This window comes from Rana temporaria, unplaced genomic scaffold, assembly GCF_905171775.1.
Source record: "Rana temporaria unplaced genomic scaffold, aRanTem1.1, whole genome shotgun sequence".
In the NCBI taxonomy this organism is placed as follows: domain Eukaryota; kingdom Metazoa; phylum Chordata; class Amphibia; order Anura; family Ranidae; genus Rana; species Rana temporaria.
Window position 1 is genome coordinate 16,762 of NW_024404698.1, and position 23,377 is coordinate 40,138.

A 23,377-nucleotide genomic window follows, 5' to 3' on the forward strand; every position below is an offset into this window, starting at 1 on the left:
CTGGGGCTGATCTAAGGGGTGGGAACTTGAGCTGATCTGAGGGGTGAAGGGGCGGGAACTGGGGCTGATCTGAGGGGTGAAGGGGGCAGGAACTGGGGCTGATCTGAGGGGTGAAGGGGGCAGGAACTGGGGCTGAGATGAGGGGTGAAGGGGCAGGAACAAGGGCTATGAGGGGTGAAGGGGCAGGAACAAGGGCTGATATGAGGGGTGAGGGGGCAGGAACAAGGGCTGATATGAGGGGTGAGGGGGCAGGAACAAGGGCTGATATGAGGAGTGAAGGGTGCAGGAACAAGGGCTGATATGAGGGGTGAGGGGGCAGGAACAAGGGCTGATATGAGGGGTGAGGGGGCAGGAACAAGGGCTGATATGAGGGGTGGGAACTGGGGCCGATCCGAGGGGTGAAGGGGGCAGGAACTGGGGCCGATCCGAGGGGTGAAGGGGGCAGGAACTGGGGCCGATCCGAGGAGTGAAGGGGGCAGGAACTGGGGCCGATCCGAGGAGTGAAGGGGGCAGGAACTGGGGCCGATCCGAGGAGTGAAGGGGGCAGGAACTGGGGCTATGAGGGGTGAAGGGGCAGGAACAAGGGCTGATAGGGGTGAGGGGGCAGGAACTTGAGCTGATCTGAGGGGTGGGAACTGGGGCTGATCTGAGGGGTGAAGGAACTGGAGCTGATCTGAGGGGTGAAGGAACTTGAGCTGATCTGAGGGGTGAAGGAACTTGAGCTGATCTGAGGGGTGAAGGAACTGGTGCTGATCTGAGGGGTGAAGGAACTGGTGCTGATCTGAGGGGTGAAGGAACTGGAGCTGATCTGAGGGGTGAAGGAACTGGTGCTGATCTGAGGGGTGAAGGAACTGGGGCTGATCTGAGGGGTGAAGGAACTGGGGCTGATCTGAGGGGTGAAGGGACAGGAACTGGGGCTGATCCGAGGGGTGAAGGGACAGGAACTGGGGCTGATCTGAGGGGTGAAGGGACAGGAACTGGGGCTGATCTGAGGGGTAGGAACTGGGGCTGATCTGAGGGGTGAAAGGGCAGGAACTTGAGCTGAATTAGGGCGGAAGGGGGCGGGAACTTGGACTGATCTGAGGGGTGAAGGAACTGGGGCTGATCTGAGGGGTGAAGGGGCCGAAACTGGAGCTGATCTGAGGGGTGGGAACTTGAGCTGATCTGAGGGGCGAAGGGGTGGGAACTGGGGCTGATCTGAGGGGTGAAAGGGCGGGAACTTGATCTGAGGGGTGAAAGGGCGGGAACTGGGGCTGGATAACAATGTTTGTTATGAGCAGAAGGATTGTAGGTAGACTGATCGCCATGATTCTCGTGTCCCCGCCCCTCCCCCCGTTGCGGCGCAGTGATATACGAGTGACACTCGGGTGACAATTTACATTTTATTTTCCATTCTCCCTGCAGCACACGGTACAAGTCTCATCAGTGCAGATCCCAGCATGTGCGCTGGACACCCCGCCCCCTGCGCCCACATTAGATGCTAAGTGGGAGGGGCTGTAGGCTGCGGCGGCGTTACCATATCACCACAGTAAGAACAGACACAGCCGCAGTTTATTCACACTGATTGGAAGACGGCATTCAGAAAGATTAAGGCACCACGCATGGGACATTTATAGATCCTGTACAAGAGAGAGAGAGCGCGCCGAGCGCCGCGCGTCACCGCCGCCAGCAATACAAAAACGTTACTGGAGCGGAGATCTGACGTTACCTGATTGAGATGTGTGCGGTCAGAATGAGATCTCAGTCTTTACTTCCTGTCAGGTGACCTCCGTCAGGATCCGCGTTGTGGTCCCGCCATCAGACAGGAAGTGAGCCGGGACGCGGCAGGGAAAGGGGTTAATCAGATTGGGTCTTCCCCTCCCCCCCCGCGATGCTCTGCCATTCGCATCAAATCACTTTTGCAGAATTGCAATTTAAAAAAGGAAAAGTTAGCGGCGTTCGGCGTGTCCATAGCGCACCCTTTCCCTGCTGGAGGGTCCGCAGGCACCGTGTGTGTGGGGGAGGGGAGGGGTAAGCCAGCGTGATGTAACTGTCAAAAACAAAAAGCAGATTGTCAGTTCGTCCCGTCCGGAACATTCGGCTCCCATCTGCAGCTGCAACCCATTTCCTGCCGAGCCGCCAACCGCGGGGGGAGGGGGGTCGTCCTTGCGGGCTTTGGTGTCGCCTTCTTATCCTTCCCTCGGCAGGCCAGCGACGGGGAAAATCACAATGAATACTGCATGAGAGGCGGGGTCACAGGGGGGGGGGCGTCAGCGCGGACCTGGGGGTCCCAGGATAAGATACATTTATACAGGTAGAGTTAAAGGGTGACACCGCTCCCATCCGCGGCGAGGACTGCCCCCTTCTGCACACCCAATGGCAGAGCTCATAACCAGGATTTGTTCTCTGGGCACTTTGTCCATCCAGAAGGGCTCGGCGTGACCTTACAGGCCGGAAACGGAGGATTTCCACAGCGATTTGTTATAGATCCAACCGTCACCCTGCCAGGAAACAGAAACCCGTCGTTATATTGTGGCAGGATCAAATCAACTAAAAGGCCTGTATAGGGGGATCCCACCTTCCCGGGTACCCCTCTGTCCTGTATAGGGGGATCCAACCTTCCCGGGTACCCCTCTGTCCTGTATAGGGGGGATCTGACCTTCCCGGGTACCCCTCTGTCCTGTATAGGGGGATCCAACCTTCCCCGGGTACCCCTCTGTCGTGTATAGGGGGGATCTGACCTTCCTGGGTACCCCTCTGTCCTGTATAGGGGGAACCTGACCTTCCCGGGTACCCCTCTGTCCTGTATAGGGGGGGGGGGGTCCGACCTTCCCGGGTACCCCTCTGTCCTGTATAGGGGGGATCCGACCTTCCCGGGTACCCCTCTGTCCTGTATAGGGGGATCCTGCCTTCCCGGGTACCCCTCTGTCCTGTATAGGGGGATCCTGCCTTCCCGGGTACCCCTCTGTCCTGTATAGGGGGATCCTGCCTTCCCGGGTACCCCTCCGTCCTGTATAGGGGGATCCAACCTTCCCGGGTACCCCTCCGTCCTGTATAGGGGGATCCAACCTTCCCGGGTACCCCTCTGTCCTGTGTATAGGGGGATCCAACCTTCCCGGGTACCCCTCTGTCCTGTATAGGGGGATCCAACCTTCCCGGGTACCCCTCTGTCCTGTATAGGGGGGATCCGACCTTCCCGGGTACCCCTCTGTCCTGTATAGGGGGATCCAACCTTCCCGGGTACCCCTCTGTCCTGTATAGGGGGATCCAACCTTCCCCAGGTACCTCTTTGTCCTGTATAGGGGGAGGTAACCTTCCCGGGTACCCCTCTGTCCTGTATGGGAGGATCCAACCTTCCCGGGTACCCCTCTGTCCTGTATAGGGGGATCCAACCTTCCCGGGTACCCCTCTGTCCTGTATAGGGGGATCCAACCTTCCCGGGTACCCCTCTGTCCTGTATAGGGGGATCCAGACCTTCCCGGGTACCCCCTCTGTCCTGTATAGGGGGGGGGGGGGAATCTGAGCTTCCTGGGTACACCTCTGACCTGTATGGGAGTCCTGACCTTCTCGGGTACCCCCTCTGACCTGTATGGGGGGGGGGGATCTGAGCCTCCCGGGTACCCCCTCTGTCCTGTATAGAGAGATCCGACCTTCCCCGGGTACCCCTCTGTCCTGTATAGGGGGGGGGGGGAATCTAAGCTTCCCGGGTACACCTCTGACCTGTATGGGAATCTGACCTTCTCGGGTACCCCCCCTGTCCTGTATGGGGGGGGGGGGGAATCTGAGCCTCCCGGGTACACCCCTGACCTGTATGGGAGTCCTGACCTTCCCGGGTACCCCTCTGACCTGTATGGGGGGGGGGGGGGTCTAAGCTTCCCGGGTACACCTCTGACCTGTATGGGAATCTGACCTTCTCGGGTACCCCCCCTGTCCTGTATGGGGGGGGGGAAATCTGAGCTTCCCGGGTACACCCCTGTCCTGTGCAGAGCTCACACTGGAACTCCGAGAGCAACTGAGCTCAATAAAAGGTGACATTTACACCAAGATATCTTTATCACATGACAAGATTTCACAACACAAAGATGTATTAAAGTGATCTCTAAAAGTGAAGATTTGCTGTCTTATAGGAAACACTGAGCCTAAGACAATATTGTCCACCTAGTACATCTAAACTCCAACCTGAAACCCAACCGTCTGTCTTCTATATCATCTGTGCCGAGGCATTTATGTATCCTCATTGCTGAGATCATCTAAGGCACTGCTTGGAGTTGTTGACGTCACTACTGTGCTGATCTCTGTCCTCCTTGCTGGAGGGGAAGCTGTACCTGAGGATCTACAGTGCAAGGATCTCCCTGCTCCTTTCATTCTGAGGATCTGTGCTTCCTCCACCAGCCATAGGGGAGGGGAAGGGGGGTCAGCTCTGATTTAAATAGGGGCTCCAGTTTTGAGTAAAAATTTAAGAAAGTAACTGTTGACTTTTAATAAACAGCCTCTCACCTGTCCCACAATCCAGCGTTGTCCTCACCCTGTGCTAGTTCTTCAGTAGCCTTCAGGTTCCTGGCACCGACATCTTAACCGTGGGCAGCTTGTGGCCTCACAGCCTGGGTGCCCACTGCGCATACGGGAGGCGCGTATTGTGAATGGTCACAGCAGTCTTCTAGGACCTGTGACGTGTCCCAGAACACTGCCAGGATGGGGGAAGTTCTGCTCCGATTGCCTAGGCGGTCACAGCCGATACTTGTCAAAATCAGGTACCCGCTCCCCCCCTGCCTCCCCAAAAATGCCAAATTTTTGAAAGAGGAGGGGGGAGGAGGCCTTGAAGTGGAACTTCCCTCTTTGGGTGGAGTTTTGCTTTAGAAAGCAAAAAGCCACGCCTCTACTAAGATGGCTGCCCCCACACAAAAATACAGTCCAGGACAAGGCGTGGTAAGTCAGTAATGAGGAGAAGATTATTTTTTTGGGGGCACAACGTCTACAGTACAGGTCCTCCAAGTCAGTGGATTCTTAGCTATACATTGTTACATTGTTACATTTCCTGTGTACCTCTTTTGAGAAATATTTGGTCATCCATGGAGTCTCAGTCTCCGCCCGATGTCGCTCCTCCGCTCTCTGACGCTCCTCTAGCGCCCTCTTGTGTTCTGTTGCTTCCTCGATGTTTTTTGCCATCAGGGACTCCGTAACGTGCGACCACAGCCGCCTTCACATATCCGAAAGGAGGAGGAGGAGGAGGAGGAGGAGGAGGAGGAGGAGGAAGAGGAGAGGTCACGTGCAGAGAGAATTGAACACAACAAAGAATTTCAGGTGACAGTTCAGCACCAAATGGACAGAAAATCCAGTAGAACAGATACATGAAAGATCTCCATCACACAGCACATCTCCCGTCCCCCTTCACAGCACATCTCCCCTACCCACCAGTACTTGCCCCTCTTCATATTGCCCGCCCCCCCCTTTACATTTACCCCCACACAACTTGCCCTCCATTACACAGAGTGGAGAGCGCGGGGCAGGATAGCAATTTATCAGAGGGCGGGAGGCAGGAGAGCAACGGGCGGAGGGCGGGAGGCAGGAGAGCAACGGGCGGAGGGCGGGAGGCAGGAGAGCAACGGGCGGAGGTCGGGGAGGCAGGAGAGCAACGGGCGGAGGTCGGGAGGCAGGAGAGCAACGGGCGGAGGTCGGGAGGCAGGAGAGCAACGGGCGGAGGTCGGGGAGGCAGGAGAGCAACGGGCGGAGGTCGGGGAGGCAGGAGAGCAACGGGCGGAGGTCGGGAGGCAGGAGAGCAACGGGCGGAGGTCGGGAGGCAGGAGAGCAACGGGCGGAGGTCGGGAGGCAGGAGAGCAACGGGCGGAGGTCGGGAGGCAGGAGAGCAACGGGCGGAGGTCGGGAGGAAGGAGAGCAACGGGCGGAGGTCGGGAGGCAGGAGAGCAACGGGCGGAGGTCGGGAGGCAGGAGAGCAACGGGCGGAGGTCGGGAGGCAGGAGAGCAACGGGCGGAGGTCGGGAGGCAGGAGAGCAACGGGCGGAAGGCACAGCAGCACTGGATGAAGGGGCAGGAGCAGTCGGGGTTCACTTTTAATTAGGGTTGTCCCGATACCGATACTAGTATCGGGACCAATTCCGAGTATTTGCGGGAGTACTTGTACTCCCGCAAATGCCCCCGATACCTAAATAGAATACTTCCCCCCCCCCCGCCGCCGCCAACGCTACGCCGCACCCCGCCGCCACTTGGTTAATACGGGCGGGGCACATTACAGCTTTCATTTGAATAGCTGTAGTGTTTCCCACCGCGCTGCGTATAGACACTCCCCCTTGCTCGGGTGAACTGTCCAATCCCGAGCAAGGGGGAGTGTCTATACGCAGCGCGGTGCGAAAGACTACAGCTATTCAAATGAAAGCGACGACATGGCTGCATATGGGGGACGACATGGCTGCATATGGGGGGGGGGGGGGAGACGACATGGCTGCATATGGGGGGGGGGGGGACATGGCTGCATATGGGGGGGACGGACATGGGTGCATATGGGGGGGACGACATGGCTGCATATGGGGGGGACGGGGACATGGCTGCATATGGGGGGGACGGGGACATGGCTGCATATAGGGGGGGGGGACATGGCTGCATATAGGGGGGGGGGGACATGGCTGCATATGGGGGGGGCATGGCTGCATATGGGGGGGGGGGGGACATGGCTGCATATGTGGGGGACATGGCTGCATATGTGGGGGACATGGCTGCATATGTGGGGGACATGGCTGCATATGGGGGGGACGGGGACATGGCTGCATATGGGGGGGGGACATGGCTGCATATAGGGGGGGGGACGGACATGGCTGCATATAGGGGGGGGGACATGGCTGCATATAGGGGGGGGGGGACATGGCTGCATATAGGGGGGGGGGGGGACATGGCTGCATATGGGGGGGGCATGGCTGCATATGGGGGGGGGGACATGGCTGCATATGTGGGGGACATGGCTGCATATGTGGGGGACATGGCTGCATTTGGGGTATCGGGACAACCCTACTTTTAATATTAACAAGCTGGTAATTGGTTGCTAGGACTGCAGCCCACGCCCTTCATCCAATGCTGCTGTGCCTCCCGGCCCTCCACTCATTGCTCTCCCACCTCGCGGCCCTCCGCTCATCGCCATCCCGTCTCTCGCCCTCTCGTCTCCCACCCATCGCCCTCCCATCACTGCTATCCCGTCTCCCACCCTCTGCTCATTGCTCTCCTGCCTCCCGGTCCTCTGCCGATTGCTATCCCGTCTCCCGGCCCTCCGCTCATTGCTATCCGGTCTCCCGGCCCTCCGCCCATTGATATCCGGTCTCCCGGCCCTCCGCTCATTGCTATCCCGTCTCCCGGCCCTCCGCTCATTGATATCCGGTCTCCCGGCCCTCCGCTCATTGATATCCGGTCTCCCGGCCCTCCGCTCATTGATATCCGGTCTCCCGGCCCTCCGCTCATTGCTATCCAGTCTCCCGGCCCTCCGCTCATTGATATCCGGTCTCCCGGCCCTCCGCTCATTGCTATCCCGTCTCCCGGCCCTCCGCTCATTGCTATCCCGTCTCCCGGCCCTCCGCTCATTGATATCCAGTCTCCCGGCCCTCCGCTCATTGCTATCCCGTCTCCCGGCCCTCCGCCCATTGATATCCGGTCTCCCGGCCCTCCGCTCATTGATATCCGGTCTCCCGGCCCTCCGCTCATTGCTATCCGGTCTCCCGGCCCTCCGCTCATTGATATCCAGTCTCCCGGCCCTCCGCTCATTGCTATCCCGTCTCCCGGCCCTCCGCTCATTGATATCCGGTCTCCCGGCCCTCCGCTCATTGCTATCCCGTCTCCCGGCCCTCCGCTCATTGATATCCGGTCTCCCGGCCCTCCGCTCATTGATATCCCGTCTCCCGGCCCTCCGCTCATTGATATCCCGTCTCCCGGCCCTCCGCTCATTGATATCCGGTCTCCCGGCCCTCCGCTCATTGATATCCGGTCTCCCGGCCCTCCGCTCATTGATATCCGGTCTCCCGGCCCTACGCTCATTGATATCCGGTCTCCCGGCCCTCCGCTCATTGATATCCGGTCTCCTGGCCCTCCGCTCATTGATATCCGGTCCTCCGCTCATTGATATCCGGTCTCCCGGCCCTCCGCTCATTGATATCCGGTCTCCCGCCCATCGCTCTCCTGCCTCCCGGCCCTCCGCTCATTGCCCTACCGTCTTTCCGCCCTCCGCTCATTGCCATTCCGTCTCCCGGCCCTCCGCTCATCCCGTCTCCCGGCCCTCCGCTCATCCCGTCTCCCGGCCCTCCGCTCATCCCGTCTCCCGGCCCTCCGCTCATCCCGTCTCCCGGCCCTCCGCTCATCCCGGCCCTCCGCTCATCCCGTCTCCCGGCCCTCCGCTCATCCCGTCTCCAGGCCCTCCTTTCATCCCGTCTCCAGGCCCTCCGCTCATTGCCATCCCATCTCCCGGCCCTCCGATCATTGCTATTCCGTCTCCCGGCCCTCCGCTCATCCCGTCTACCGGCACTCCGCTCATTGCCATCCTGTCTCCCGGTCCTCCGCTCATCCCGTCTCCCGGCCCTCCGCTCATTGCCATCCCGTCTCCCGGCCCTCCGCTCATTGCCATCCCGTCTCCCGGCCCGCCGCTCATTGCCATCCCGTCTCCCGGCCCGCCGCTCATTGCCATCCCGTCTCCCGGCCCGCCGCTCATTGCCATCCCGTCTCCCGGCCCGCCGCTCATTGCCATCCCGTCTCCCGGCCCGCCGCTCATTGCCATCCCGTCTCCCGGCCCGCCGCTCATTGCCATCCCGTCTCCCGGCCCGCCTCTCATCCCGTCTACCGGCACTCTGCTCATTGCCATCCCGTCTCCCGGCCCGCCTCTCATCCCGTCTACCGGCACTCCGCTCATTGCCATCCCGTCTCCCGGCCCGCCGCTCATTGCCATCCCATCTCCCGGCCCTCCGCTCATTGCTATCCCGCCTCCCGGCCCTCCGCTCATTGCCATCCCGTCTCCCGGCCCGCCGCTCATTGCCATCCCGTCTCCCGGCCCGCCTCTCATCCCGTCTACCGGCACTCTGCTCATTGCCATCCTGTCTCCCGGCCCTCCGCTCATCCCGTCTCCCGGCACTCCGCTCATTGCCATCCCGTCTCCCGGCCCGCCTCTCATCCCGTCTACCGGCACTCTGCTCATTGCCATCCTGTCTCCCGGCCCTCCGCTCATCCCGTCTCCCGGCACTCCGCTCATTGCCATCCCGTCTCCCGGCCCTCCGCTCATTGCCATCCCGTCTCCCGGCCCTCCGCTCTCCTGCCTCCCGGCCCTCCGCTCATTGCCATCCCGTCTCCCGGCCCTCCGCTCATTGCCATCCCGTCTCCCGGCCCTCCGCTCATTGCCATCCCGTCTCCCGGCCCTCCGCTCATTGCCATCCCGTCTCCCGGCCCTCCGCTCTCCTGCCTCCCGGCCCTCCGCTCATTGCCATCCCGTCTCTCTGCTCATCGCCATCCCACCTCCCGCTCATTGCTCTACTGCCTCCCGCCCTCCGCCCATCTCTCTGCTGCCATCCCGTCTCCCGCCCATCGCTCTCCTGCCCCTTGCTCTTCTGCCCCCTGACCCTCCGCTCATCATTATTCCGCCTCCCGCCCTCTGCCCATCGCTCTCCGCTCTGCCTTGAGAATGACAGGGCAGAGGAGAAAAAAAAGCAGCTCCGAAATGGCGCGACAGCAGGTCCGGATGGGACAGGGTCTTGTTCCGGATCCAGACCGCAGTCCACCATTTATTGATGCCGGCACTACAAAGGGCTGCGAGCCAAGACACATGACAGGTTCACTTTACCACTCAGGAAGGGATCACACTGAACACACTAGCCCCCCCTCTCACCTGGACTCGAACAGCCCCTGCTTCTCCACGGGTCGGACCCTCTTCCTGGTCACCGGAAGCTTCATCAGGTCCACAGATTTGGTCTCCCCGTTGCTGTAGGTGAACTCCAAGATGCTGTTCCACTCGCCCTGAATCTTACACACCACGGTGTTGGTGGCATTGTGCTTCACCTCGCCCGTCACCCTGCGGGAAACACAAATCTCATTATTTGTCTGGGGAGCTCAGAAACCTTTCCATTTTCATGACATACTTTATTTTAGATCATCACTGAGTCTCTGTGCTTCTCTAGGCAAAGCAACAGATCATGGCTGGTGGGAGGGGCTGGCAAGGTACTCTACATTAGTATCCTGATAACATCAGAGCACCCTGCTTCAGTACTCCCAAAGAATCTTCCACCCAAGTGGGCTGGCCTTTGGGAGGAGTTAAGCACCGTCTTGATGGGTGGCTGTCTGTCTGGAGGAGTGGGCGGTCCAAGGCAGATTCTATTTGCAAAGGTAACACCACCATGGCATGCCCAGCCTCCACAGTTGCCCCCCCATGGCATGCCCAGCCTCCACAGTTGCCCCCCCATGGCACGCCCAGCCTCCACAGTTGCCCCCCCATGGCACGCCCAGCCTCCACAGTTGCCCCCCCATGGCACGCCCAGCCTCCACAGTTGCCCCCCCATGGCACGCCCAGCCTCCACAGTTGCCCCCCCCATGGCACGCCCAGCCTCCACAGTTGCCCCCCCCATGGCACGCCCAGCCTCCACAGTTGCCCCCCCCATGGCACGCCCAGCCTCCACAGTTGCCCCCCCCATGCCATGCCCAGCCTCCACAGTTGCCCCCCCCCCATGGCATGCCCAGCCTCCACAGTTGCCCCCCCATGGCACGCCCAGCCTCCACAGTTGCCCCCCCATGGCATGCCCAGCCTCCACAGTTGCCCCCCCCATGGCATGCCCAGCCTCCACAGTTGCCCCCCCCATGGCATGCCCAGCCTCCACAGTTGCCCCCCCCATGGCATGCCCAGCTTCCACAGTTGCCCCCCATGGGATGCTCAGCTTCCACAGTTGCCCCCCAATAAGTGAAAGGGGCGGGGCCAGTCAGGTTGGGGAGGAAAGGAGTGGGCAACCTTCTGTGAAATGCTTCCACGCACCCGTGAGCACCGCCTTTCCCCCACCTCCGCTGTGTATACCGGGCTCCACTTGCCCATCTGCGGGCCCGGGACTGGCATACCGGGTGCCGAGTGAGCCAAGGGGGGAGACATTTCAGACCCCGGATTATTTCATTAAAGAAAACCTGTCACCGAAGAAATCGTTACACAGGGGACAAAGTCCCCTATGCTCTTTTTTTTTTTTCTTTAGTTGTAGAAAATTCTGGTGGTGGCCGTTGGTATTACAAGTTAAGCATTACAAGTTAAACAGCAATTCCAATGTAATTTTTCACTATTTTTCACTGCCATCTTCTTCCCTCTAATTAGAACCCCCAAACATTATATATATATTTTATCCTAACACCCTAGAGAATAAAATGGCGATCGTTGCAATACTTTCTGTCACGCCGTATTTGCGCAGCGGTCTTACAAGCGCACTTTTTTAGGAAAAAAATTACACTTTTTTTAATTAAAAAATAAGACAACAGTAAAGTTATCCCCATTTTTTTTAATATTATGAAAGATAATGTTACGCCGAGTAAATTGATACCCAACATGTCACGCTTCAAAATTGCGTCCGCTCGTGGAATGCCGACAAACTTTTACCCTTTAAAATCTTCATAGGCGACGTTTAAAAAATTCTACAGGTTGCATGCTTTGAGTTACAGAGGAGGTCTAGGGCTAGAATTATTGCTCTCGTTTACATATGCGGGCGCTGCTCACGTATGTGTTCGCTTCTGTGCGCAAGCTCGGTGGGACGCGGTGCGTTTTCTGGCTCCTAACTTTTTTAGCTGGCTCCTAGATTCCAAGCAAATTTGTCAAACCCTGATTTTGGGTAATTTATTGCGTTTTTGTGCCCCCTAAAAAAAAAAAAAACTTTAGCGGACTTTTTTTTACTAAAATTGAAGTTGCGTTTTCTAGACCTTTGTAGTAATATCATGTGACATGTGACAAATTGGCACTGCCATTATTTTATTCTCTACGGTGTCTGATTACAGTCCAGCAGGATATGGCGCACAGAGGGGCGATCGGTGGTAAAGAGCCTATGACGTAGGCTCTTAAGCCATGTGATCAGCTGTGACCAATCTCACAGCGGTAACCAGGAAGTGCCGGGAATCCTTCGTTTTCACTGACAAGATGCGAGCAGAAGAGAGACGATCGGCGGCTCTCCTGAAGGGGGGTCTGCACTGATAATCAGCACAGCCCCCCCATCAAAGGTGCCAATCTCACATGCTAATTAGTGCCCATAAGATGCCAATCAGTAGCCATCAGTAACACCTGTCAGTGCCCATCACAGATACCAATTAGTGCCCACAGATGCCAATCAGTGCCTATCTGTAATGACTTTTCGGTACCTGTGAAGTTTGCCTCCATAGAACGGTTTGGTGTGGAAGGTGATGGTCGCCGAGTAACCAGTCTTGGCGCAGTTGACGTTCACCTTCCCGCCCAGCTCCACCCAGGGTACGGTGAGGATGGAGCGGGCGTAGGCACAAGGCAGGGTGAAGGTGTACTCTTCATCATGGTCCAGCAGGTGGAGGACGCCTGGGAGGACGAGAACGGGATTAATACATCAATGCATATGATGCCCTCCTATATGAAGAACCCGCCCCCCATGATGATTTGTAACTATCTAGCTGGGTCTAAACCTGACCACAAAGGAGATGCCAACTACACTGGAATATGTAAAAGTCTAAATGTGAATGAGAACGGGTGGGGCATGGGCATCGCACCTGGGCTGGGGACGACGAGGAGGGCGTGCCTGGGCTGAGATGGGGGGCGGGGGGGTTGTTGCGCGTGCCTGGGCTAAGGACAGGGAGGGGGGGGGGGGAACGGAGGCAGCGAGCCTCAAATGAAGACAGGTGGGAATTGTGCCTCAGCTGATGATGGGGGCACGCTTCAGCCGAAAATGGGGGGCGTGCTTTAGCTGAGGAAGGGGAATGCGCCTCGGCTGAGGAGGCGTGCCTCAGCTGATGGGGGGTGCAGTCAGTGTCATCTTAAGAGCATTATAGGCCCCCGGGCAATACAGTGCACTGGGGCCCTGTCTACACAATCACGCACGAGAATTTACTGACAAAAATCATGAAATTTACTGGCAGAACCACATTTTTTACTGCCACTGCAAAAAAAGTACCTAAAATTACAGTTTTCAGTGCCGAACCATGCAAATGTCAGTATTTAAACTATAAACACATAGCTAGTGCTATTAGCAAAAGTAAAAAAAAAATGTCTTCATTGACATGAAGGTCAGGCTACTATAACCCAGCCAGCACAGAGTTTCCTCTTACATTAGAGTCTGCAGGATTCCCCCTTACAGTGAAAGGGAACTCTTATGTATAGGGGGAACGATGCAGATCATGATCTAAGGGGGTAATTCTGATGTGGAGGGAGGCTATGGTGACCAGAGACCACCTTATATCAGAGTCCACTGCTTTCTCTTTCCCACTTACATCAGGGTCCGCAGACTGAGTTCCCCCTTGCATTGTAAGGGGGAATCCTGCAGACTCTGATGTAAAGGGGAACTCTGATGTGGGGGGGCACTCTGGTGACCAGAGACCACTTTCCGTAGAGTAAATACACTAAGGTAAGGGGGGTCACTAATATAGGAGGGGGAACCTTTATATCAGTGCTCCCTTACATTTTTGCTTTCACTCCCCCCTTACATCAGCAACCTCCCACACTCGTGGAGGACCGGATCTTCTCTGTGATATCCGCAAACTGGGCATGGGCAGTTCTAACCCGTCACTCTCCACAATTTTTTACTGGGGTTGCTGGGCAGCCGGTGGGGCCCCCAAGGCAAGCGGGGCCCCTGGGCAACTGCCCAGCGTGCCCAATGGAAAAGATGGCCCTGGGTGCAGTGCCTTGGGGGGGGGGTTGTGTTCATGGCTGGGCTGACGGGGGGGGGGGGGGGGGGGGCCGCACCTGGAGCAAGGACATGGGTGGTCTCTCTTGAACTGAGAATGGGGGGGGGGGCCTGGACTAAGATTGGGGGATGCGCCTCGGCTGAGGATGGCGTGCCTCAGCTGATGACGGGGCGCATTTCAGCCGAGGATGGGGGGCTTGCTTTAGCTGAGAATAGGGGGTGCAGTACCTGGGGGCGGGGGGTACGTTCATGTCTGGGATGAGAATATGGGGGGGGGCGGTGCCTGGTTGAGAACAGTGGGGGGCGCACATGGACAAAGAATGGGGTGGGCGCATCTGGACTAAGATTGGGGGGATGCACCTCGGCTGAGGGTACGGTGCCTAGGGTAATATGGAGCATCAGGGGGTACCTGGGGTAAAGGTGGGAGGCTTGATTAGTGAACAATGCCTGTGTAAGAAACCATAGGGTGCCCTCTGCACATATACAAGCTTGGGAGAATACTCCGCCCCAGAAATAGTAGACCACGAGTCAGAACAGCAGCTCCCACCAATCAGGGGCGATGTGTGAATCTTGGGAGTGTTGCGTTATCCCCATCCTTGGTTTCATAGATCGTTACATTATGATGGGTGGAGCCGTGTAAGAGTCTCACCTTCTCCGATCATGGTCACCCCGATGGACATCCCCATGAACTTGCTCTTGGTCCAGACGTGTGTGTTGACGCACATGTTGCGCTCAGGGCACTCGGCGTAGAAGCCGGAGACGGGAGGGTGGTGGGAGACCTGCTCAGCCACAAACCTGACCGTATAGAAGTCCTTGTTCTCGCTTCCGGTCTCCTCCTGAGATGACGAGTTCACTTCGGGCGTCTCTGAAGGTTTGGGGGTCTGGAGAGAATCGCTGGGGACCTTCCAGGAGCAGTGGAAGGTCTCCCCAATAATGGGGTTATACGGCTTCTTGGCCAGAGCGCCTTTCCGACCTTCGTGAAAGGAGGTGAGGTAATACTCCACAAATCTCACCATCCTCTCCTCCGGGGTCAGACCCGCCCCGATGGACAGGAAGAGGTCTGGGTGGGACAGGAAGTCGGCGTACATCTCCAGTAACGATCGCTTTTCCAGAATAAAGGTGGGAAGAACAACCTGAAAACGCGGGAAAAACAACGATCAATGTCGGCAATGTGAACGTATTACACAGAAATATCAGAGCGCCTCTCTTACCAAGGCACATCGTTATAAACTCTCACCAACAAGACTTTCTAGTAGGAGCGATAGAGAGGGGAAATTGCTGCCCTCCCCCCATAGGTTCCTCCTGTTTTCACACCACCACTGCCCCCTGTAGGCACCTCCTGCATTCACACGGCCCGCCCGGAGGCTCCTCCCGGGTTCACACGGCCCGCCCGGAGGTTCCTCCCGGTTTCACACGGCCCGCCCGGAGGTTCCTCCCGGTTTCACACGGCCCGCCCGGAGGTTCCTCCCGGTTTCACACGGCCCGCCCGGAGGTTCCTCCCGGTTTCACACGGCCCGCCCGGAGGTTCCTCCCGGTTTCACACGGCCCGCCCGGAGGTTCCTCCCGGTTTCACACGGCCCGCCCGGAGGTTCCTCCCGGTTTCACACGGCCCGCCCGGAGGTTCCTCCCGGTTTCACACGGCCCGCCCGGAGGTTCCTCCCGGTTTCACACGGCCCGCCCGGAGGTTCCTCCCGGTTTCACACGGCCCGCCCGGAGGTTCCTCCCGGTTTCACACGGCCCGCCCGGAGGTTCCTCCCGGTTTCACACGGCCCGCCCGGAGGTTCCTCCCGGTTTCACACGGCCCGCCCGGAGGTTCCTCCCGGTTTCACACGGCCCGCCCGGAGGTTCCTCCCGGTTTCACACGGCCCGCCCGGAGGTTCCTCCCCGTTTCACATGGCCCGCCCGGAGGTTCCTCCCCGTTTCACATGGCCCGCCCGGAGGTTCCTCCCCGTTTCACATGGCCCGCCCGGAGGTTCCTCCCCGTTTCACATGGCCCGCCCGGAGGTTCCTCCCGGTTTCACATGGCTCACCCGGAGGCGCCTCCCGGTTTCACATGGCTCACCCGGAGGCTCCTTCCGGTTTTACACCACACCCATGTATGCTCCTCCCGGTTTTACACCGCCCCCCGCAGGTGCCTCCTTGTTTCACAGCGCCCCCCGCAGGCTCCTCCGGGTTTTACATGGACCCCCCACACCTCGCAGGCTCCTCTGGGTTTTACACCGCCTCCCCCCTGCATGCTCCTCCTCCTTTTACACCCCGCCCCCTGCAGGCTCCTCCTTTTACACCTCCCCCTGTAGGCCCCTTCTGATTTTACAAACATCTGACTTGGAAAGGTCCGTTGTAGTGATTGGAGTAAATATCTTTTGGGGACAGTCATATGACCAGAACTGAACCTATTACAATCTCCTCCTATTGTTCCGCCAATCCCTTGTTATAAAAACACAACACTATACACCACCATGAAATTCCCCTCGCGCTCTCTGCTCACCCGTGTCAGATCCATCCCCAGCTTCAGCTGGGACAGGAGGTGAAGGATGACACTGCGTTGTTCCTCCACCGCCCCCAGATCATCCTCTGCCACCTCACAGGAGTCCTCCAACTCATCCTCCGAGTTTATGTCTTCAACTTCCTGCACAAGAGAAGAAAGAAGAATGAACTACACTCTGCAATGTAGGCAGAATATCCGAGAACAAGGGTGAGGAAGTGGAGTGGACAGGATGAGGAGAGAAGAAGTGAGAGACAAATGGGAGAAAGAGAAAAAGAGAGATCGGGGAAGGAGGGATAAAGAAATGGGGAGGGGAGGGGGGGGGAGAGAGATAAGGGTATATTTGGTGGGGGGGAGGAAGAAGGGGGGGGGGGGGGAGAGAAGGTGAAAGAGACAGGGGAAGGTTATTGAAGGGCAGAGAAAGTGATGGGAGGGGAAATAGAAGGGGTGAGGAGGCAAAAGAGAAGAGAAGAAGCAGGATAAAAAGAGAAAAGAGGGAGACAGAAAGATAAGGAGCAAAGATTGGGGGCTAAGGAGGGATGGGGGGGAGAGAGAGAAAGAGAGCGAAGGGGTGAAGAAAGGTGTGTGTGTGTGTGTGTGTGTGTGTGTGAGTGAGAGAACGAGAGAGAGAGAGCGAGAGAGAGCGAATGAATGAGTGGGGGAGAAAGAATGAAAGAGGGGGGATGAGAGAAAAATAATGAATGGGGGAGAGGAGAGAAAAATAATGAATGGGGGAGAGGAGAGAAAAATAATGAATGGGGGAGAGGAGAGAAAAGGAAAAAGACTGGGAAGAGGAGAGAAAGGGGAGAAAAAGGAGAGAGAGGAGAAGAGAAGGGGAGAGGAGAAGAGGAGAAGGGGAGAGGAGAAGAGGAGAAGGGGAGAGGAGAAGAGGAGAAGAAGAGAAGAAGAGAGCAGAGAAGAGGAATAGTGAGTAGAGAATGGAGAAGAAGAAGAGAAGAAGGATACAAGAAAAGAAGATAAAAAAATAAAGAGAAGAGAGAGAGATAAGGAGAAGAAGAAGGAGAAGAGAAAAATAAAAAGAAGAGGAGAGAAGAGAGAAGGAGAATAGAGGAGACGAGCGAGAGAGGAGGAGAAAGAGAAAAGAAAGGAGGTGGCAGACACAGGTGAAGGTGACCAAGCAGAGCAGAATGCACGGGGCCGACTACAAAGAACAATTCACACATTTATCCTCTATTGTTCATGTTCTATTTTGGTGGACTGGCAGAACACACAGTGATGTCACAGTGATGTCACAGTGATGCCCGGGACCGGTCTGTGATGTTGGGTGTGACGTCTCACCACAGACCGTGTCGCCTCCCACCATGCGGGTTGGGTGAGGCCGGGACATGTACACAGAACTGATCCTCACACTCATCAGGTCAGACCAGTTACAGAAATAGTCCCGCTTTATATTCACTCGCAGATTAACCCCTTCACATCCGGCAGAATTATCAGTCACTCCATAAATCCTGAGTATGAGATCAGAAATGGTCGCCCATTGGGACTCCACCACGAGGAGAGCTCTTCTGATACAAGTAGTGCCGATGGACTTTACACAGACGGATTTGTCCCAATCCTGAGGTTTTAAGGTTTATTTATTTTTATTATTGTTTTAACCCGTTTACGCGGAACTCGCACATATTCGCAGCGTCACTGAGGCTCCGTATACATGCGGTCAGCGTTCACCAGGGGGAACCGTCTCTCTATCACATGACTGCTGTGATAGCCGGTGATTGTCTATTACACTGATCAGTGAACAGAATACTTTGTATCATTGTCAGGTTAATGTTGTGGGTCAAAGGTCACAATCAGTTTTTGGTAGGAAGCAAAATGCACAATACCGATTCTTTTTCTTAGGCTCCATTCACACCTAGGCGTAGGGCGTACAGGCGTTTTTATAGGCGATTTTTACCGACGTTTTTGTCACGTGTATATGCGCGCGTTTTCGCACAGTGGCGTTCGACGTTTTTGTACTTTGTCTTTTTCCATATTAGCCAATAAGAAAAATGATCATCCCTGACATCACTTGTTGCTCTCCTAGGATTTTTTTATTCCTCTTGCTGGGATTTCAGCAACACAGGCGTCAAAACGCTTGTACAAGCGCGTGTTTACGCGCAATACGCGCGTATCAGGCGTTTTACATTGACTTCAATGTAAAAAAAAACGCTCAAATACACGCATATCGCGCGCAAGGAGCGACAAAAAAGGGTCCGGAACTTTTTTGAGCTACAGGCTACAGGCTACAGGCGTTCAGATGTGAACCATCCCCATTGCCTTTCATTACTTTTCGTCCCTCTGGCGTTTGTGCGCGTCGCGATACAGGCGTAAAAACGCCTAGGTGTGAATGGAGCCTTACTCTCGGTACAAACAAATGTGATATCACCACAAATGTCGGGGGTAGTAGAATCTATTCTGGATTGCCTAAATGTTTTTTTTGTGCCAGTTTTTCACTCCTCATTGGATGAACTGCAACATGCGTCAGTGAGGAGCTGGACTTAATTCCCTGGATCACACCTGAAGGTCAAACCCATTCACATGGGGTGCAAAGGCTCCGATGGGGCTGCACTCAAGCTTGGCACCTGTTAGCTAGACCAGTGGTTCCCAACTCTGTCCTCCAGTACCCCCAACAGGCCATGTTTACCCTTTATCTTGCACAGGTGCTTTAACCACTTAAGGACTGCCTAACGCCGATATACGTCGGCAGAATGGCACGGCTGGGCACAATCACGTACCTGTATGTGATTGTTAAATGCCCGGTCGCGCGTCCGTGACCACGGACCCGATCGCCACTGGAGTCCTGCGATCGGTCCCCGGAGCTGAAGAACGGGGAGAGCTGTGTGTAAACACACCTTCCCCGTTCTTCACTGTGGCGCCGTCATTGATCGTGTGTTCCCTGTTATAGGGAAAGACGATCACTGACGTCACACCTACAGCCACACCCCCCCTACAGTTAGAAACACATATGAGGTCACACTTAACCCCTTCAGCCCCCCCTAGTGGTTAACTCCCAAACTGCAATTGTCATTTTCACAGTAATCAGTGCATTTTTATAGCACTTTTTGCTGTGAAAATGACAATGGTCCCAAAAATGTGTCAAAGGTGTCCGAAGTGTCCGCCATAATGTCGCAGTCACGAAAAAAAAGAAAGGGGAAAAAAAAAAAAAAACGCTGATCGCCGCCATTAGTAGTAAAAAAAAAAAAAATATTAATAAAAATGCAACAAAACTATCACCTATTTTGTAAACGCTATAAATTTTGCGCAAACCAATCGATAAACGCTTATTGCGATTTTTTTTTACCAAAAATATGTAGAAGAATACGTATCGGCCTAAACTGAGGAAAAAAACGTTTTTTTTTTATATATTTTTTTGGGGGATATGTATTAGAGCAAAAAGTAAAAAATATTAATTTTTTTCAAAACGGTCGCTCTATTTTTGTTTATAGCGCAAAAAATAAAACCGCAGAGGTGATCAAATACCACCAAAAGAAAGCTCTATTTGTGGGGAAAAAAAGGACGCCAATTTTGTTTGGGAGCCACGTCGCACGACCGCGCAATTGTCAGTTAAAGCGACGCAGTGCCGAATTCGCAAAAAAGGGGCCAGGTCCTTTACCTGCATTTTGGTCCGGGTCTTAAGTGGTTAACGGCCCTTTCACACCGATCAGTTGTTTAGTTAAAAATGCAGAAGAAAAGTGGAAGAAAAATGCCAGGGATCGGCCGATTATCGGTAAGGCCGCCGATATCAGCATTTTCTATTTAAAATCTGTATCGGTCACAAACTAGGCCGACATTACCGATGTTGCTTCAAGGGGTTGTAGCGGGGGGGATCTGCAGCTGCAGGCATCACCCTGGTACCGTTCTTTAGAGCAAACGATCAGCTTTATTGTAATAACAGGCTCAGTAGTTAATTGGCTGTTATTGCAAACAGCGGGAGGGCACCCCCACCCCCCCACGCGCCGCTTGCCTGTGCTCTCCTGTATCACCAGAAGGTCCGAGCTACCAGCCGGCACGTCCATCTGCGATTTCTATGCAATGCAGGCTGATCATGGCTGGTGGGAGGGGCTATACATGGCTGGTGGGAGGGGCTGATCATGGGTGGGAGGGGCTGATCATGGCTTCCTAAAGCCTTAGTTCTCCTTAAGAGCAGTGGGCAGGCTTTTGGGAGGAGCTATGCAAATTAAAAAAAAAAGATGCCTTGATGGGTGGATGGCAGTCTGGAGGAGCGGGCATTTCTATTTACATGCAGACCCCCCTCCCCCTCCAGGTAACACTCGCATGGGATGCCGAGTCGGAGTCGGGCGATAGCGGATTGGCGGCTTGCTTACATATTGGGACAGTCGCTCCCAAGTGGGCGGCTCTCAGGCATTCAGTACATTTGAGTTTATGGTGAAGCGGGCACTGCAGGGGGCGCTCCGGTTTCTTACCCTGTCCAGCTGGGGTTCCCCCTGCGGCTCAGTCAGGAAGTCCTGCTCTCGCCCCTCCTCCACTCCGAAGCCGTGCTCCCCTCCTCCATTCTCCAGGTGGTTGCTCAGCAGGATTTTTGGCTCCAGCCAGTTGACAGTCACACCTGCATGAAAAGGAGATTTGCAGTGAAAGTCGCTCATAATCCGGGCGTGTCACAGAGGGGCCCCGCCCTCTGGAGGGTAACCGTAATCCAGACACAATGCGGGGGAGGAAGCACCCCCCATGGGGAGTGCGGGTTCCAGGAGAGCGCGGGAAGGAACTGACAAGACTGCAGACGGGAACAATGTTATCTATGGAAGCAGCACCTCTCGCAGGACACGCCCACTAATCAGTATGCTGCCTGCGATTGGCTGGGGAGGGGAGACGGCATCACCTGACCAGGTGAAGGGAACCCGACACTGCCGGTGTAAAGCGACACCGCAGAGAGAACGCAGCTTCTCGTTATTCTGCAGAGAAAACATGAATTCGTACAATGCACGCGCGTGCCGAGACCCCAAGTCTGGCGTGACACCGAGCTGTACCGACTTCTCACCAAACTCAGAGCCCAGGTGTGTGCGGGTGTGTCCCGGACCGCCTCACCTGTGTCCCGATCTCCCCTTACACCACCACTAATCAACCAGGCAGAAGAAAGCTCCCGCCATCAATTATTCATCCGCCATTCTTGTGTCTGAGCGCCCCCCCCCCAGACTAAATAGCAGTCCCTCCTGTTAACTATTCATGCAGAAAGGGCACCGCGCTGCCAACTCATTAATAGGGACTGATAACGGGGAGCGGCAGACCCCCGCCGCATGTCTGGTAACCCGATACACCGGCTGGGACACCGAGGAGGAGGACTGCAAAAGTTATAATATACACAGCATGACCCGAGGCCTGGGGACACCGTCACACCTACCTGAGCTGGAAGGACATCCTGTGGCCCCCAACAATGTGAATGTGCCCCCACCCATGTATACCAAATGTGGGAGGTGCCTTCACCCATGGCTACCAAATGTGGGCGGTGCCCTCACCCATGGCTACCAAATGTGGGCAGGTGCCCCCCCACCCATGTCTACCAGATGTGGGCAGGTGCCCCCCCACCCATGTCTACCAGATGTGGGCAGGTGCCCCCCCACCCATGTCTACCAGATGTGGGCAGGTGCCCCCCCACCCATGTCTACCAGATGTGGGCAGGTGCCCCCCCCACCCATGTCTACCAGATGTGGGCAGGTGCCCCCCCACCCATGTCTACCAGATGTGGGCAGGTGCCCCCCCCACCCATGTCTACCAAATGTGGACAGGTGCCCCCCACGCATGTCTACCAAATGTGGGCAGGTGCCCCCGCCAATGTCTACCAAATGTGCGAGGTGCCCCCACCAATGTCTACCAAATGTGCGAGGTGCCCCCACCAATGTCTACCAAATGTGGGAGGTGCCCCTACCAATGTCTACCAAATGTGGGAGGTGCCCCCACCAATGTCTACCAAATGTGGGAGGTGCCCCCACCAATGTCTACCAAATGTGGGAGGTGCCCCCACCAATGTCTACCAAATGTGGGAGGTGCCCCCCACCAATGTCTACCAAATGTGGGCAGGTGCCCCCCACCAATGTCTACCAAATGTGGGCAGGTGCCGCCCCCGCCAATGTCTACCAAATGTGGGAGGTGCCCCCGCCAATGTCTACCAAATGTGGGCAGGTGCCCCCCCCACCCATGTCTACCAAATGTGGGCAGGTGCCCCCCCCGCCAATGTCTACCAAATGTGGGCAGGTGCCCCCCCCCCCCCGCCAATGTCTACCAAATGTGGGCAGGTGCCCCCACCAATGTCTACCAAATGTGGGAGGTGCCCCCGCCAATGTCTACCAAATGTGGGAGGTGCCCCCGCCAATGTCTACCAAATGTGGGAGAATAGAGAATAGAAAGCTGTACTCACCCACTGGCAGTGTACTCTTTTGTAAGGCCGTGTGTTGCTGGTGCAGCATGTGGAAACAATCATTCAGGCAGTTCAGTGTGGCCATGGAAGTGGCTTTCAGCATGAGGAGGTCCTGGTCCAGAGCGCTCAACTGGCCACCAGGTGGCAGACCTTCAATGGTACGCATGAGGTCCCTCTGCTGACTCTCAGCCCGACTCATCATCTGGATTGGAGGAAGAAGAGAAGTGGGAGGGCGCGAGAGAGGGAAGGGGGGGGGAGGGCGCGAGAGAGGGAAGGGGGGGGAGGGCGCGAGAGAGGGAAGGGGGGGGGAGGGCGCGAGAGAGGGAAGGGGGGGGAGGGCGCGAGAGAGGGAAGGGGGAAGGAGGGCGCGAGAGAGGGAAGGAGGGCGCGAGAGAGGGAAGGGGGGAAGGAGGGCGCGAGAGAGGGAAGGGGGGAAGGAGGGCGCGAGAGAGGGAAGGGGGGGGAGGGCGCGAGAGAGGGAAGGGGGGGGAGGGCGCGAGAGAGGGAAGGGGGGGGAGGGAGCGAGAGAGGGAAGGAGGGGGAAGGGCGCGAGAGAGGGAAGGGGAGGGGCGAGAAAGGGAAGGCGAGGGGGGGGGGGGGGGATAGAGGGAAGGCGAGGGGGGGGGGGGGGGATAGAGGGAAGGCGAGGGGGGGGGATAGAGGGAAGGCGAGGGGGGGGGGGATAGAGGGAAG

General features: G+C 56.6%; 1 protein-coding gene across 1 annotated transcript; it reads right to left on the reverse strand.

Annotated features, from left to right (window-relative positions):
* Nucleotides 1-1,368: 1,368 nt before the first annotated feature.
* LOC120923027 (oxysterol-binding protein-related protein 11-like) lies at nt 1,369-22,886 on the reverse strand (the record flags this gene model as incomplete). Its single annotated transcript, XM_040334889.1, is given in 8 exon segments — nt 1,369-2,480; nt 5,023-5,176; nt 9,842-10,024; nt 12,328-12,514; nt 14,482-14,965; nt 16,321-16,461; nt 20,739-20,881; nt 22,685-22,886. Coding segments are annotated over 8 exon segments (1,551 nt in total), but the record flags the coding sequence as incomplete, so codon positions are not given.
* Between the last annotated feature and the right edge of the window lie 491 nt (nt 22,887-23,377).